The 18,408-nt window shown below is 48.3% G+C and overlaps 1 protein-coding gene across 2 annotated transcripts in view; it reads right to left on the reverse strand.

The window, feature by feature from the left end:
* RAD9B (RAD9 checkpoint clamp component B) overlaps positions 1 to 18,408 on the reverse strand; it is a 285,854-nt gene that overhangs the window by 102,219 nt on the left and 165,227 nt on the right. For both annotated transcript variants that reach the window (XM_063964402.1, XM_063964401.1), the window contains one exon: positions 15,744 to 15,843. In XM_063964402.1, coding sequence (XP_063820472.1) covers positions 15,744 to 15,843 — 100 coding nt within the window. The remainder of the gene's footprint in view (positions 1 to 15,743; positions 15,844 to 18,408) is intronic.

The raw sequence follows: 18,408 nt of genomic DNA on the forward strand, positions 1-18,408 counted from the left end.
ACAACTGAGCCTCTCAACAGATGGCTCAACAATAACCCTTAAGTTAAGCAATAACTATATACAAGTATTGCAGACAATCCGCACTTGGGATGGGCGCCCAGCATCCACTACGGACTATGAGAAATAGAATTACCGGTGAGTAAATTCTTATTTTCTCGAACGTCCTAAGTGGATGCTGGGGACTCCGTAAGGACCATGGGGATTATACCGAAGCTCCCAAACGGGCGGGAGAGTGCGGATGACTCTGCAGCACCGAATGAGCAAACTCAAGGTCCTCCTCAGCCAGGGTGTCAAATTTGTAGAATTTAGCAAACGTGTTTGACCCCGACCAAGTAGCTGCTCGGCAAAGTTGAAGAGCCGAGACCCCTCGGGCAGCCGCCCAAGAAGTGCCCACCTTCCTCGTGGAATGGGCTTTTACTGATTTAGGATGCGGCAGTCCAGCCGCAGAATGTGCAAGCTGAATCGTACTACAGATCCAGCGAGCAATAGTCTGCTTAGAAGCAGGTGCACCCAACTTGTTGGGCGCATACAGGATAAAGAGCGAGTCAGTCTTTCTGACTCCAGCTGTCCTGGAAACATAAATTTTTAGGGCCCTGACTACATCCAACAACTTGGAAGCCTCCAAGTCATTTGTAGCTGCAGGCACCACGATAGGTTGGTTCAGATGAAAAGCTGATACCACTTTGGGGAGAAACTGGGGACGAGTCCTCAATTCTGCCCTATCCATATGGAAAATCAGATAAGGGCTTTTACATGACAAAGCCGCCAATTCTGAAACACGCTTGGCCGAAGCCAAGGCCAACAACATGACCACTTTCCACGTGAGATATTTCAAATCCACGGTTTTCAGTGGCTCAAACCAATGTGACTTTAGGAAATCCAACACCACGTTGAGATCCCAAGGTGCCACTGGAGGCACAAAAGGGGGCTGAATATGCAGCACTCCCTTAACAAAAGTCTGAACTTCAGGTAGTGAAGCCAATTCTCTCTGGAAGAAAATCGACAGAGCCGAAATCTGGACCTTAATGGAACCCAATTTAAGGCCCATAGTCACCACTGACTGTAGGAAGTGCAGGAAACGGCCCAGCTGAAATTCTTCCGTTGGGGCCTTCCTGGCCTCACACCACGCAACATATTTTTGCCATATGCGGTGATAATGGTTTGCGGTTACTTCTTTCCTAGCTTTAATCAGCGTAGGAATGACTTCCTCCGGAATGCCCTTTTCCTTCAGGATCCGGTGTTCAACCGCCATGCCGTCAAACGCAGCCGCGGTAAGTCTTGGAACAGACAGAGCCCCTGCTGCAGCCGGTCTTGTCTGAGCGGTAGAGGCCATGGGTCCTCTGACATCATTTCTTGAAGTTCCGGATACCACGCTCTTCTTGGCCAATCCGGAACAATGAGTATAGTTCTTACTCCTCTTCTCCTTATTATCCTCAGTACCTTTGGTATGAGAGGAAGAGGAGGGAATACATAAACCGATCGGTACACCCACGGTGTTACCAGAGCGTCCACAGCTATCGCCTGCGGGTCTCTCGACCTGGCGCAATATTTTTCTAGCTTTTTGTTTAGGCGGGACGCCATCATGTCCACCTGTGGCTTTTCCCACTGGTTTACAATCATTTGAAAGACTTCTGGATGAAGTCTGCACTCTCCCGGGTGGAGGTCGTGCCTGCTGAGGAAGTCTGCTTCCCAGTTGTCCACTCCCGGAATGAACACTGCTGACAGTGCTAACACGTGATTTTCCGCCCATCGGAGAATCCTTGTGGCTTCTGCCATCGCCATCCTGCTTCTCGTGCCGCCCTGTCGATTTACATGGGCGACCGCCGTGATGTTGTCTGACTGGATCAGTACCGGCTGGTTTCGAAGCAGGGGTTTTGCCTGACTTAGGGCATTGTAAATGGCCCTTAGTTCCAGAATATTTATGTGCAGGGAAGTCTCCTGACTTGACCATAGTCCTTGGAAGTTTCTTCCCTGTGTGACTGCTCCCCAGCCTCGAAGGCTGGCATCCGTGGTCACCAGGACCCAGTCCTGTATGCCGAATCTGCGGCCCTCTTGAAGATGAGCACTCTGCAGCCACCACAGCAGAGACACCCTTGTCCTCGGAGACAGGGTTATCAGACGATGCATCTGAAGATGCGATCCGGACCACTTGTCCAACAGGTCCCACTGAAAGGTTCTTGCATGAAACCTGCCGAATGGAATCGCTTCGTAGGAAGCTACCATTTTTCCCAGGATCCGCGTGCAGTGATGCACCGACACCTGTTTTGGTTTTAGGAGGCCTCTGACTAGAGATGACAGCTCCTTGGCCTTTTCCTCCGGGAGAAACACTTTTCTCTGTTCTGTGTCCAGAACCATCCCTAGGAACAGCAGGCGTGTCGTAGGGACCAGCTGTGACTTTGGAATGTTTAGAATCCAGCCGTGCTGTTGTAGCACTTCCCGAGATAGTGCTACCCCTACCAACAACTGCTCTCTGGACCTCGCCTTTATCAGGAGATCGTCCAAGTACGGGATAATTAAAACTCCCTTTTTTCGAAGGAGTATCATCATTTCGGCCATTACCTTGGTAAAGACCCTCGGAGCCGTGGATAGACCGAACGGCAACATCTGGAATTGGTAATGACAATCTTGTACCACAAATCTGAGGTACTCCTGGTGAGGATGGTAAATGGGGACATGTAGGTAAGCATCCTTGATGTCCAGCGATACCATGTAATCCCCCTCGTCCAGGCTTGCAATAACCGTCCTGAGCGATTCCATCTTGAACTTGAATTTTTTTATATATGTGTTCAAGGATTTCAAATTTAAAATGGGTCTCACCGAACCGTCCGGTTTCGCTACCACAAACATTGTGGAATAGTAACCCCTTCCTTGTTGAAGTAGGGGCACCTTTACTATCACTTGTTGTGAATACAGCTTGTGAATTGCCTGTAACACTGCCTCCCTGCCTGAGGGAGTGGTTGGCAAGGCAGATTTGAGGAAACGGTGGGGGGGAGACGTCTCGAATTCCAGCTTGTACCCCTGAGATACTACTTGAAGGATCCAGGGATCCACCCGTGAGCGAGCCCACTGATTGCTGAAGTTTTTGAGACGGGCCCCCACCGTACCTGGCTCCGCCTGTGAAGCCCCAGCGTCATGCTGTGGACTTAGAGGAAGCGGGAGAGGACTTTTGCTCCTGGGAACTGGCTGTATGCTGCAGCTTCTTTCCCCTACCTCTGCCTCTGGGCCGAAAGGACGCGCCTTTAACCCGCTTGCCCCTATTGGGCCGAAAGGACTGTACCTGATAATACGGTGCTTTCTTTGGTTGTGAGGGAACATGGGGTAAAAATGTAGACTTCCCAGCTGTTGCTGTGGAAACGAGGTCCGAGAGACCATCCCCGAACAATTCCTCACCCTTATAAGGCAGAACTTCCATATGTCATTTGGAATCTGCATCACCTGTCCACTGCCGAGTCCATAACCCTCTCCTGGCAGAAATGGACATTGCACTAATTTTGGATGCCAGCCGGCAAATATCCCTCTGTGCATCCCTCATGTATAAAAGTGCGTCTTTTATATGCTCTACGTTTAGCAAAATAGTGTCCCTGTCTAGGGTATCTATATTTTCTGACAGGGAATCTGACCACGCAGCAGCAGCACTGCACATCCAGGCTGAAGCTATAGCCGGTCTCAGTATAACACCTGTGTGTGTATATATAGATTTCAGGATAGCCTCCTGCTTTCTATCAGCAGATTCCTTCAGGGCGGCCGTATCCGGAGACGGTAGTGCCACCTTCTTTGACAAGCGTGTGAGCGCTTTATCCACCCTAGGGGATGTTTCCCAGCGTGACCTATCCTCTGGCGGGAAAGGGTACGCCATTAGTAACCTCTTAGAAATTACCAGCTTTTTATCAGGGGAAGCCCACGCTTCTTCACACACTTTATTTAACTCTTCAGATGGAGGAAAAGCTACTGGTAGTTTTTTTTTTCTCCAAACATTATACCCTTTTTTGTGGTACCGGGGGTAACATCAGAAATGTGCAACACATTTTTCATTGCCTCAATCATGTAACGTGTGGCCCTACTGGAAGTTACATTAGTTTCCTCGTCGTCGACACTGGAGTCAGTATCCGTGTCGACATCTGTGTCAGCCATCTGAGGTAGCGGGCATTTTAGAGCCCCTGATAGCTTTTGAGACGCCTGGGCAGACACAGGCTGAGAAGCCGGCTGTCCCACGTTTGGTATGTCGTCAAACCTTTTTTGTAAGGAGTCGACACTATCACATAATTCCTTCCACAGCACCATCCACTCAGGTTTCGACCCCGCAGGGGGTGACATCACATTTACAGGCATCTGCTCCGCCTCCACATAAGCCTCCTCATCAAACATGTCGACACAGCCGTACCGACACACCGCAAACACACAGGGAATGCTCTGACAGAGGACAGGACCCCACAAAGCCCTTTGGGGAGACAGAGAGAGAGTATGCCAGCACACACCAGAGCGCTATATAACACTGGGATCCCACTATCAATGAGTGTTTTCCCTTATAGCTGCTTTTTTATATATATCTTATATACATATATATTATCTATACTGCGCCTAAGTTTAGTGCCCCCCCTCTCTTTTTTACCCTTCTGTAGCGTTCAGACTGCAGGGGAGAGCCAGGGAGCTTCCTTCCAGCGGAGCTGTGAGGGAAAAATGGCGCCAGTGTGCTGAGGGAGAAGCCCCGCCCCCTTTTTGGCGGACTTTCTCCCGCTTTTTCTGGAATACTGGCAGGGGTAATTTTACATCTATATAGCCTCTAGGAATATATATGATGTAGATTTGCCACCCAAGGTGTCATATATTGCCCTCAGGGCGCCCCCCCCCCCCCCCCCCCCAGCGCCCTGCACCCATCAGTGACCGGAGTGTGAGGTGTACAAGAGGAGCAATGGCGCACAGCTGCAGTGCTGGGCGCTACCTTGGTGAAGACCGAAGTCTTCAGCCGCCGATTTTCCGGACCTCTTCGTTGCTTCTGGCTCTGTAAGGGGGACGGCGGCGCGGCTCCGGGAACGAACACCAAGGTCGGGTCCTGCGGTCGATCCCTCTGGAGCTAATGGTGTCCAGTAGCCTAAGAAGCCCAAACTACCACCTGTTAGGTAGGTTCGCTTCTTCTCCCCTTAGTCCCTCGCTGCAGTGAGTCTGTTGCCAGCAGATCTCACTGTAAAATAAAAAACCTAAATATACTTTCTTTCTAGGTGCTCAGGAGAGCCCCTAGTGTGCATCCAGCTCAGCCGGGCACAAGAATCTAACTGAAGTCTGGAGGAGGGTCTTAGTGGGAGGAGCCAGTGCACACCAGTAGTCTAAAAGCTTTCTTTATAGTTGTGCCCAGTCTCCTGCGGAGCCGCTAATCCCCATGGTCCTTACGGAGTCCCCAGCATCCACTTAGGACGTTAGAGAAATAGCATTAAAGTCACCAATGCATATAGCAGGGACAGAGGGAAATTCCTGCAGAAAGGCATATGCCTTCACAAGAATTACAGAGTTGTAAGGGGGGGGGGGGGGGGGGGGTATATATATAGCAAGTAGCACAAATGGGGAACTGTGTATCGTGCCGGCTAGAAACACATAATAGCCCAACTGGTCAATTTGGACCTTAGTACATACAAAATCTGAATTTTTATGAATCTGCAGCGATGGTCCCCTAGAATTAGAATGGAAGGTGGAGTGAAATGTCCACCCCACCCAAGGCTTTCTGAGTAAAAGAACTCGGCCACCAATAAGATGTGTCTCCATAAGGCAAACCAAACCCGGAATTTGGGTCCTAATATATTTTAAAACTAGGGAACGCTTGACCCTATCATTAAGGCCTCGAGCGTTCCAGGAGAGAACATTTACCATGGTGACGCATAGAACTGGAGTACAGAAATACTAAGCCAGCATTGCCCCAGCATGGCACCAGCCGGCCCCACGCAGAAAGAGGACATACATAAAGCAGCACGTATAATACAAAACAGTACAAGAAAAGCACATACAAAAAAACAAAGAACAAAGCTAAGAAAAATAATAAAACCAAACCACCCCCATCCCGCATACCAACCCAAACATAGGTACACCTAACCCAAAACATTGCAAAGACTCTAGAAGAGAGTCAGACTATAAAAGAAAAATTAACTGCGGTGGAACGAAACCCCATAACCCATAGGACATGAAGTCCCCAGCCTAGCATCAGGAACATTCCAGTAACAAGCATTTAATGGCCCTGACAAGAAGCATTACTGTAGATATCCATCACGGAGCTGTCAAACAATAAATGCTAGAAAAAGAAAAATATAAACATGGAATACGCATAAAAGTCTCTCAAGGCGGAGCAGCACGGTGATTAGACACGGTTGCTAGACACCACCTGGAGCCGCACAGGGTATATCATGGAATATTGTAATTGTAGATCACGTAGCTCATGTTTAACCTGTGTAAACTTTGAATGGGATTTCTGGACCTCAGCCGAAAAAGTCCTGAAACACGGCCACCCTCTGACCCCAATGTTCCAGCGGGCCTTTAATCCTAGCAAGACGTAATATAGTATCTCTGTCTTTGTAATGAAGGATCTTAGCGATGAAAGTCCTGGGCTGTGCACCCAGAGGAAGGGGGCGGGTGGGAACTCTGTGGGCCCGCTCAACAGCAAACTGTGGGCCCGCTCAACAGCAAACTGTGGGATATCCTTGACGAATGTGGATAATAACCAGGTTTCCAGAAATTGTTCCGGCTGGGAACCCTCTGCCTTTTAGGGGAGGCCCACGTTCCGCCTGAGGCGTCCCTCGATATCCATCAATTTAAGTTTACACGCAGACATCTGTGATTCCAGGCAAACTGTGCTAGACGGGCTGCCGCAGAGGTGCGGCATCGCCGGACCATCAGGCTTACACAGTAGAGTCAGATAAATGAATGTTATATTATAAATCTACAAACAGGTAGGAAGAGGAGGCACAGGTCTAGAAATGTGCAATGAAAATCCAGGGAGAGTGGGGGGTGGGGAACAGAGAGAAGTCACCTAATGAGTGCACAGCCACCCCAGAAACAAATGATGGATTATGTTGAGTCTTAGCACACAGGTATGCAACACAGGAGCACAAAGGGGGGAAGGGGAGGGAAGGAACACCACCACTCACCATCCCACAACTCTCAGGCACCTCCAGCAACAGAGCTCACACCACTCACCATCACACCACCACTCACAATCCCACAACTCTCAGGCACCTCCAGCAACAGGGTTGTATAAGGGTCTGTGTAGAAAACTGTATTCCAGAATGGCCACAGGAGTCAGCACAGTGATGATATGGATGTTGGTAATGGTGTTAGCCCCACAATCAGGCCACACAGTGCAGCAGACTATTTTCTGAGACAACGCAGGAGAGGCTCCACAGCCTCCGGCCCAGACTTGGTAGCTCAGACAACGGGCAGCGAGAGGGGCACAGGCGGGAGCAAGTCCACGCTCTCCGCCGAATCTAAGATGGCACCCGGCGGTCCCTCACAGCCAGCACGCCCTCCGCGGCATCTCCAGCACGGAGGGAGACTGGCTTACAGGACGGAGTGGCGGTCCCCGCGATCCGACCTCCAGGTATCTACAGGGCGAGTCAGGCCGACCGGGATATGAGGGCAGGGTTGAAACAGCAGGCTCCAGCGATCCCCAAGATGGCACCTGTTACTTGCAGGCCACACCCGGCCGGAGCAGCACGGCACACTCAGGGGCACTTCACACAGGGATGAGGCACAGGATCGTCCTCAAACCCAGCACAGGACGGGCAGCAACCTTTTAGATACCCGTGCAGGGCAATCTGGGCTCATATACAGAGCAGCAGGAGGAATTGCAGGAGTATTAGGCTCGGGAGCTAGGAAATCACATCCTACTCCATGTCCAGCTAGGCCACGCCCCTGGTATAAATATTTTAACCCCTGACGAGAACAGCCCCTAAGTTTACAACGTTATTAAATAAATAAATAAATACATTTTTAATGTGCTTCAAGCTGCTAGATGCTCCCTAGCCAAATGTTGGAAACAATCTTCTTCTCCGTCTTTACATATAGGTAAAGCAAAAATCTGGTTTATTGCATATATGGAGAAAATTACTATTTCTCTCCAGAGTAAAGTAGATGGATTTAATAATGTCTGGGACCCTTGGTTCACTTTTGAGTTGGGTTCTTCTCCTAGCAGCACTTAAAAAGTATCTCAGCATCCTTGACTAATATAACCTGTGGTATAATTTTCTATTGACATTTTTTTACTGAGTAATACCATTCCCAAGAATGTGCCCCCCCCCCCCCCCCCCACCCCTATATTTTTCTTCACTTCTATCTTTCTTATTTTTTCTTCTTCTTTTCTTATATATCCTAAAATAAGATGGTTACTTATTTTATTTATGCAAATGTATTAAAATTGTATTCTAATAAGAAAATAGGAGAAGCATTGCATCACAAATTGTATTGGTGACTATCGTTTTTTACATTTACATGATCTGTGCATTATTGTACATCACCAGGGGTGGATTGGGATCAAACACCAGCCCGGGAAATTTATGGAAGCAGCCCTAATGGGGGGCGGAGTCTGTTGAGGGGGAGGGGCCTGTCAAGAGGGCGGGGTCACTCCTCAGAGGTCCTGATTCTGAGATAGACACAGTTGGGGCCTCCTTTGCTTTACGTTATGCTAATGTTTACCTGTGACTGTGGCCCTCATTCCGAGTTGATCGCTCGCTAGCTACTTTTAGCAGCCGTGCAAACGCATTGTCACAACCCACGGGGGAGTGTATTTTCACTCTGCAAGTGTGCGATCGCATGTGCAGCCAAGCGACACGAACACATTTTGTGCAAAACAAGACCAGCTCTGTAGTTACTTATTCTGTGCGATGATTCTAGCCATGGAGGTCCCGGAATTGATGTCAGATACCCGCCCTGCAAATGGCTGGACACGCCTGCGTTTTCCCAAACACTCCCAGAAAACGGTCAGTTGCCACCCACAAACGCACTCTTCCTGTCAATCTCCCTGCGATCAGCTGTGAGAATGGATTTGTCGCTAAAAGCATTGCATAACAACAATGCTCTTTGTACCTGTATGACGCTTGTGCACATTGCGGTGCATATGCATGCGCAGTTTTGCCGGGTTTTTTTATCTGATCGCAGCGCTGCAAAAATCGGCAGTGAGCGATCAACTCGGAATGACCCCCTTTATGTGTATGCTGCTACAATACCCTTCACTGATGCACATCTGTACGTCTGAATATACAAGGACTGATATGCTCACTTTCAGTGTCTACTGACACTGCAGTCATGCCTTTAATCTACTTCTGATTTTATTGATTTTTCATTCTACAAACCCCTTTTTTTAACCTTATATGTTTCAAAGTACAAGGAGGGGGAGCACACACTACATACAGCACAGTATAGGGAGGGCGCACACACTACATACAGCACAGTACAGGGAGGGCGCACACTACATACAGCACAGTACAGGGAGGGAGCACACACAAGTAGTGAACCACAGACACAGGGGACCAGTGCAGCAGAATCTGTCACAGTGGCCAATCCACCCCTGATTACATACATAGCCACCATATTACATACATAGCCACCACATTATTATTACATGAATAGCACCACATTATACAAATAGCACTGCATTACACGTATAGCACCACATTACACGTATAGCACAGCATTACATGTATAGCACTACACGTATAGCACTGCATTACACAAATAGCACCACATAACACGAATAGCACAACATTGCAGGTATAGCACCGCACTACACGTATAGCACCGCATTATATGACTAGCACCACATTACATACATAGCCACCGCATTACATACGTAACGTAGCCACCGAATTACATATGTAGACACTGCATAAATAAGCCCATCATCATGGACAGACATTGGGCAGCTATAGGGCTGAAGGACGTTGCATTAGAGATTGTCCCAGGGCTGGCTGTGAGTGCTGCCTGATCAGTTGGCATCCTGAGACAAAGTACATCCTGCTCCTGTCCAGTCCCCAAACCATACACTGTGACCGGGGACGCCCTAACCCTTACACTAACATGATAATGCAAATAATGTAATTAAAAATAACCTCTCTGCCAGGTCCCCTTCAGTGCTCAGTTGCCGCTCTGGCCAGTTCAGTGAGAGTGCGGGAGTTGGGGTGGCAGCAGGTGTAGTGAACCCGGCTCCGACCATCGCTTTGCTGCTGCTCCTGGGCCGGGCTCTTTGAAGAGACTTTTAGCCGGGGCCAGGGAGAGGATGCGGCTGGGCTGGTTAACGTTCTCAAGGTCCCCCATTGGTAGAACAGTATCACCACTTTTCACGGCTAGCGGCACCTGGAAGGGCCGCTGGCCTAACTTCCAGATTGCATTCCAATGAACCACAAGTACTGGAAGTAGTGTGACCAGCCCAGCCTGAGTGTGAATCAGCCTGGCTGAGAGGGATATGGGACCAGCCCATCGAAATCTGTCATGGTGTCCTGGTGGGCCAATCCGCCCCAGGTAGCTGCACTCCCTACACCTATGGTAGCTACACCCTTGTATATAACACATGTAACTGTGACAGGGAAGATGGCCCCTCTCAGCTGTGGGTCCCAAAGCAGCTGCACCTATGGTAACTGCACCCTGCATATAACACATGTAATTGTGACAGGGAAGGTTGCCCCTCTCAGCTCTGCATAGCAGCTGCACTCCTCGCACCTATGGTAGCTATACCCTTGTATATAACACGTTTAACTGTGACAGGGAAGGTGGCCCACTCAGCACTGGGCCCCATAGCAGCTGCACTCCTTGCACCTATGGTAGCTATACCCTCTATATAACACATGTAACTGTGACAGGGCTCAGCTCTGGGTCCCATAGCATCTGCACTCCCTGCACCTATGGTAGCTACACCCTGTATATATAACACATGTAACTGTGACAGGGAAGGTGGCCCCTCTCAGCTCTGGGCCCCATAGCAGCTGCACTCCCTGCACCTATGGTATCAGGATGCTGACCGCTGTGATCCCAACCGCCGGTTACACGATACCAGCGCATGATAGAGCATATGGTACTTGCCTATTCTCCCGCAATGTCTTGGAGACTCCAGGATAGCAGGCACCAAGGTGTAGGCATATCTTCAGTAATGCCTCAGTTCCACACGCTGATGCCCACTTCCCGTGTGAAGTGACCAGTCCAGGCGAGCTGATGACGCTATTCCTGCTGAATCCCATCATCATGGCCCCTTCCCCCGCTTTACAATGATGTAATCGTGGCTTTATATACTGTGCCTTGATGATGCGATTCTGCTGTCATGCCCCAGCACTGCCCACATGGTTGTGCCATACCCCTCCCAACTGGCAGCCAAGAACTTGGTAAGTGTGTGATATCTGGTCCCTGTAGCTCACCAACAAAAAAGTATCTATTTTTTAACCATTTCATCACCCCCACATCCACTGCATACAATGGGGTCTATGTGCTAAGCCTTGGAGAGAGATAAAATGGATGGAGATAAAGTACCAGCCAATCAGCTCCTGTCATTTTTCAAACCCCGCCTATAATATGACAGCAGCTGATTGGCTGGTACTTATCTCCAGCCACTTTATCTCTCTCCAAGGCTTAGTAAATAGACTCCAGTATTTGTAACGAGCCCCAGTGCTTTAGCCTACCAAACACCCACCACCACCACCAATTTTGTAACTAAACACTGTAAAGCATGAGAGGACATGGACTGATATCCGATGTCTCCACTGTACAGCTGGCCACACGCAGGCCCATCCCGCCTCTGGAGCTGCGGCCCAGGATTAATCATCAATTTGACCTCACACTTGGATGGCCAAACCTGACATGGACCTGTAAAACAGCCCCATGGGGTTTCTGGAGGATCTATGGGGCCAATTCAGACCTGATCACTCGCTAGCTGTTTTTTGCAGTCCTGCATTCACATAGTCGCCGCCCACCGGGGAGTGTATTTTAGCTGCGCAAGTGTGCGATCGCATGTGCAGCCGAGCGGTACAAAAAGATTTTGTGCAGTTTCCGAGTAGCCCAGGACTTACTCAGCCGCTGCGATCACTTCAACCTGTCCGAGACCGGAATTCACGTCAGACACCCGCCCTGTAAACGCTTGGGAACGCCTGCGTTTTTCCAACCACTCCCAGAAAACGGTCAGTTGACACCCGCAAACGCCTTCTTCCTGTCAATCTCCTTGCGATCGCCCATGCTTTGTACCTGTGCGTCGTGCCTGCACATTGCGGTGCATACACATGCACAGTTCTGACCTGATGGCAGCGCTGCAAAAAACGCTAGCGAGCGATCAGGTCTGAATTAGGCCCTATAAACACTGTGTTATGTGCACATGAAGTGGTATAAATGAAAATGTATGGAACATGAGTAATTAACATGAATTCAAAACAAATCATCACATTATAATGAAGTCCAGTAAACATGACACAATGGGAGTTGTAGTGCACAAAGGTCCTCCTAGACAGATCCGCACATGACATACCACCATGCGCTGGGCTCAGCCACCAAGCATCCCTGGAACTTGTTATAAAATGTTGCCAAGTATGACAGTCACATATCAAAGTAAACTCTAAGTGTATCTACTGTACTATATAAAAGCGAAAATCCATCCTTCTGTCTTTCTATACAAATCCACAGTTTACAAGCGACGATCGTGAAATTTTACATACGAGTGTATTAAAACATGGCAGAGGCAACTAAAACAATTTGAAATCCCTAGCACCCCTAGGGGGGCAGACAGCAGCACAGAGTATATCAGGAGACAGCATAACTCCGGAATTGCTGCAGCAATGTACTCAAAACTTGGTACACATATGCCTTACAATCTGGGAACAAACACTGTTGAAGGAAGACACCCCTAGCACCCCTAGGGGTGAGGCAGCAGCACTGAGTATTTCAGCAGACAGCATAACTCTGGAATGCCTACAGCAATTTACAACAAACTTGGTACACATATGACTTTCAATCTGCAAACAAACTCTGTGGGGTTAGACACCCCTAGGGGTGGGACAGCAGCACAGAGTATGTCAGGTGACAGCATAACTCCCGAATGCCTGGACCAATTTACAACAAACTTGGTTCACATATGACTTGCAAGCTGGGAACAAACACTGTGGGGGTAACACACCACTAGCACCCCTAGGGGTGGGTCAGCAGCACACACTATGGCCCTCATTTCGAGTTGTTCGCTCGCTAGCTGCTTTTAGCAGCAGTGCAAATGCTACGCCGCCACCCTCTGGGAGTGTATTTTAGCTTAGCAGAAGTGCGAATGAATGGATCGCAGAGCGGCTACAAAATAATTTTGGGCAGCTACAGAGTAGCTCCAGACTTACTCCTAGCTTGCGATCACTTCAGACTAATCAGTTCATGTTTTGACGTCACGATCACGCCCTGCGTTCGGCCAGCCACGCCTGCGTTTCACCAGCCACGCCTGCGTTTTTATCTGGCACGCCTGCGTTTTTTCACTCACTCCCTGAAAACGGTCAGTTGACACCCAGAAACACCCACTTCCTGTCAATCACTCTGCGGCCAGCAGTGCGACTGAAAAGCTTCGCTAGACCTTGTCTGAAACTTCATTGTTCATTGTAAGAGTATGACGCGCATGCGTATTGCGCTGCATATGCATGCGCAGAACTGCCGTTTTTTTGCCTGATCTCTGTGCTGCGACCGAAAGCAGCTAGCGAATAACCCCCTATATCAGGACATACATGATATCTCAGTGATGACAGGGCTGCATGTGACAGGGCCAGTGACCTGATGTGAGGAGGGGAATGGAGGCAGCAGGAAGCCACAGAATGAGAGTTGTATAGTGGGAAGAGCAGGGTCCCTTGGGGGACCAAAAAGAGGTGCGGCCACTACACAAAACACACACACGTGCCTCTTTCACTTACACACACACGCCTCTTTCACTCACACACACACACACACACACACACACACACACACCTCTTTCGCTTAACCATACACACAATTGCCTTTCACTTCCACACACATCTCTTTCACTTACACACACAAATGCACACACACGTATGCCTCTTTCACTTGCACACACACACACAAACACACATGCCTCTCACTTACACACACATGCCTCCTTCACTTACACACATGCCTCTTTCACTTACACACACACATGCCTCTTTCACTTACACACACATACACACATTCCTCTTTCACTTAAACACAAACAGACACGCCTCATTCACTTATACACACATACACACATGCCTTTTACTTACACTCATACACACACACAAACACACCTCACTTAAAAACACAACACACACATAAACACAGTGCTGCCAACATTTATTAAACACACCCGGCACCCACCACCTCCACCACCCGCCACACACACACACACTGCAGCTTGAGGCAGGAGCTGCCAGTGCCTACCTGTGGCTATCAGCCAGGACAGATGAAGAGAGAGCTTCACCCGGCCAGTTCAATAGCAAGGGCCTGGTAGGAGCTGTGCGCTGGAGCTCCCCCTAGCTGCAGCCAGTGCCAGCTCTCTGTGCATTTGAGGACACAGCTCCTCCATCTGAAAAAATGATGCTAAAATCCACATGCAGTGATGGAACGGAACGGTGGGCAGTGGGAGACAATGGAGGAGAGGTGTCCCGTGCAGGTCAGGAGCCCAGTGGCAGCCAACTCCATTGCATCCCACAGTTCCGCCACTGTCATACAGGTTACCAAGAACCTTTGCTATCTGGTGGACCATTTTGCAATAGAAACACCTATCATTGTAAGGAGGGGAGAGAAACATACTGTAAAAACCATGGGCATAGCCAGAACTTTGTGGCCCCATAGAAACATACTGTATTGAAGGGTCCCTCTCTGCAGCAGTTGTCAGTTGGGCAGTATGGATGGTGTAATGGTTAGCATTACTGCCTCACAGCACTGAGATCATGGGTTCGATTCCCATCATGGCCCTTACTGTGTAAAGTTTGTATATTCTCCCTGTACTTGCTGTACGTGGGTTTCCTCTGGGTACTCCGGTTTCCTCCCACAATCCCCAAAAAATACTGGTAGGTTAATTGGCTCCCAACAAAGGGAAGTTAGACTGGAAGCTCCATTGGGGCAGGTACTGATGTGAATGGGCAAATATTCTCTGTAAAGCGTTGCGGAATATGTGTGCGCTATATAAATAACTGACAATAATAATAATATCCTTGTGTATTAATGCCTATTTCCCTAAACAGATTTGTCTACTCACATCTAGCACGTTAAACAGCCCTTCTCATCATGCAATGCAGCATGCCTATATTCTGTGTGCAACCCTGGCTGTATCTGCATACAAATTGATATGCTGTAACATAGCATTTTGTATGCAGATACAGGCGCAGTCGCACAAAGAATATAGGCGTTCTGCATATCATTTTAATCAGAAGAACTTTCTTGTGCGTCTTATTTGCATAGCAATGTGAATAAGATGTATTTTTTAAAGAAAAAAAAAAAAGATGCCCAACGCTAACGGTGTTGCAAGATACCTGTCAGCTCACTCATGCCAGGCATCTCCCGCTGCATGGCGTATTGAGGCAAGATGTATGAGGACACATCTAAAGATTGTGAGCTTGCGAGCAGGGCCTTCCTACCCTTATGACTGTTTGTTATTACCCAGTTTTGTTTTATCACTGTTGTTTCCAACTGTAAAGTGCCACGGAATTTGCTGTGCTATATAAGAAACTGTTAATAAATAATAATAAATAAGCAAGTCTATATATTCATGATAAATAAATATATAGGCATACCTGGACTGGATCTTTAGCACATTCGGGCATGTGGTTTTGGAAAAAACAGCTTGTAATGGTTCATGGTCCTCGTAGGTTAGGTTATGAGTTTTAGTAAGACCTTGGGGAAATAAAAAAACATATAAACTGAGTCCATGCATACAACAATTTTGTACTGCAGCATCTGCATATATTAGTCCCATTGTAATAACACAGTTTAACAGTATTATATCTGTGGAATGTTTCACATCAGTTTTAAATGTATTTTAATCCAATGTGCTTATATCTTCTAGACTTTATTTTTTTCTTTCCTAACTTCAAAGTTACTTTAAGTAACCTATCTTGTTCTATTATGCACTGGCGTATCCATAATGGGTGCAGTGCCCTGGGTCCAGAGGGGGTCCACACCGCACACACTACACCCATTTCTTCTATACTTACCTTTCCGGCGTCCATCGGTGACTGTGTGTGGGGCCCCTTCTCTCACGTAGCCGTCACTGCTGCTGCTAGCGCTCTCGCTGCTCTGCTTAAAATGAGGGCGTGGCTTGCAACAGTGGGCCCTCCCGTGAGGCCATGCCCCTTTGTCATAGGTCACGCTCCCATTTTTCGGGCGCATATGTCCCTCTTACTGCTATTTAAATGTTGGTAGGTATGAATACATACTATCTAAGATGAGGGAAGATGAATAAATATAGAGGCTGGACAGGCTGTAACACAGAATACAGGTTCCCGATTCAGAAATGTGCATAAACTCAATGTTTATGCACATTTCTGATGTTTTTAGATCTGTGCTTATGCAGAAGCTGCACTGCACATGTGCAGATCTGGGTCTGCAATGTCACTTGCATTTACTCAAAAGCCACTTGGGGGCGGCAGTGTTCCAGAAAACAGGGGCTTCATCCCAGGAGGCAGCTTCACTATCTCCAGCAGCGTGATTTCACAGAGATCCTAAGTCCCTAAGGGCTACTCAGATGTCCAATGTTCATAGAGGGTTCTGGTGCCGCGCCTTTGCATGCGGATCACAGAACACGACAGTAAGCTTCTATTTACAAGAGACACCTGAGACTTTTACATATTTTAGCAGTTGCAATAACATTAATACACATTGATATTAATATAGGTATATTAGAATTCATGTGTTCTTTTTTTTAAACATTGGATTTTTATTGAAAGCTTTTCAAGTTCAAATGGGGATACAGAAAAACGAGTTTTATGGTAAGAACTTACCTTTGTTAAAACTCTTTCTGCGAGGTACACTGGGCTCCACAAGGAATGGACAATGGTTGTAGAGTAGGATCTTGATCCGAGGCACCAACAGGCTCAAAGCTTTGACTGTTCCCAGAATGCATAGCGCCGCCTCCTATATCACCCCGCCTCCCTGCACAGGATCTCAGTTTTTAGTTAACCAGTCCAATGCAGTAGCAGGAAAAGAGACGACAACGGTTAGTAGCCACAACACCGCATTCTCGCGACAGGAGACGTGTCAGCGGCTAATGCCATACCAATCCAAAGAAGCTAAGTGTGTCAGGGTGGGCGCCTTGTGGAGCCCAGTGTACCTCGCAGAAAGAGTTTTAACAAAGGTAAGTTCTTACCATAAAACTCGTTTTCTGCTGCGGGGTACACTGGGCTCCACAAGGAATGGACAATGGGGATATCCTAAAGCAGTTCCTTATGGGAGGGGACGCACTGTAGCGGGAACAAGAACCCGGCGTCCAAAGGAAGCATCCTGGGAAGCGGCAGTGTCGAAGGCATAGAACCTTATGAACGTGTTCACAGAGGACCACGTAGCCGCCTTGCACAATTGTTCAAGGGTCGCACCACGTTGGGCCGCCCAAGAAGGTCCAACAGACCGAGTAGAATGGGCCTTAATGTGATCAGGAGCAGAGAGACCAGCCTTCACATAAGCATGTGCAATCACCATTCTAATCCATCCGGCCAGAGTTTGCTTGTGAGCAGGCCAGCCACGTTTGTGAAACCCAAACACAACAAAAAGAGAATCCGATTTCCTAATAGGAGCAGTTCTCTTCACATAGATACGGAGAGCCCGTACCACATCCAAAGACCGCTCTTTGGGAGACAGATCAGGAGAAACAAGTGCCGGAACTACAATCTCCTGATTAAGGTGGAACGAAGAAACCACCTTAGGTATATAGCCGGGACGAGTCCTAAGAACCGCCCGGTCACGGTGAAATATCAGATATGGGGAACTACAGGACAAGGCACCCAAATCCGACACTCTTCTAGCTGAAGCAATAGCCAGCAGAAACACCACCTTAAGGAAAAGCCACTTAAGGTCAGCTGTACTAAGAGGTTCAAACGGAGACTCTTGTAACGCCTCCAAAACCCTGACAAGTCCCAAGAAGCCACAAGCGGGACATAGGGAGGTTGGATACGCAACACACCCTGAGTAAAGGTAGGCACATCAGGTAAGGTCGCAATTTTTCTCTGAAACCACACCGACAAGGCAGATATTTGAACCTTGAGGGAGGCCAAACGCAGGCCTAAGTCCAGGCCCTGCTGACGAAAAGCCAACAACTGGGCTATACTAAACTTGGAAGCGTTATAATCGTTAGATGCGCACCAAATAAAGTAAGAATGCCAGACCCTATAGTAAATCCGAGCCGAAGCCGGTTTCCGTGCCCGCAACATAGTTTGAATGACCGCCTCAGAAAACCCTTTAGCCCAT

Source organism: Pseudophryne corroboree, chromosome 1 (assembly GCF_028390025.1).
Source record: "Pseudophryne corroboree isolate aPseCor3 chromosome 1, aPseCor3.hap2, whole genome shotgun sequence".
NCBI lineage: Eukaryota > Metazoa > Chordata > Amphibia > Anura > Myobatrachidae > Pseudophryne > Pseudophryne corroboree.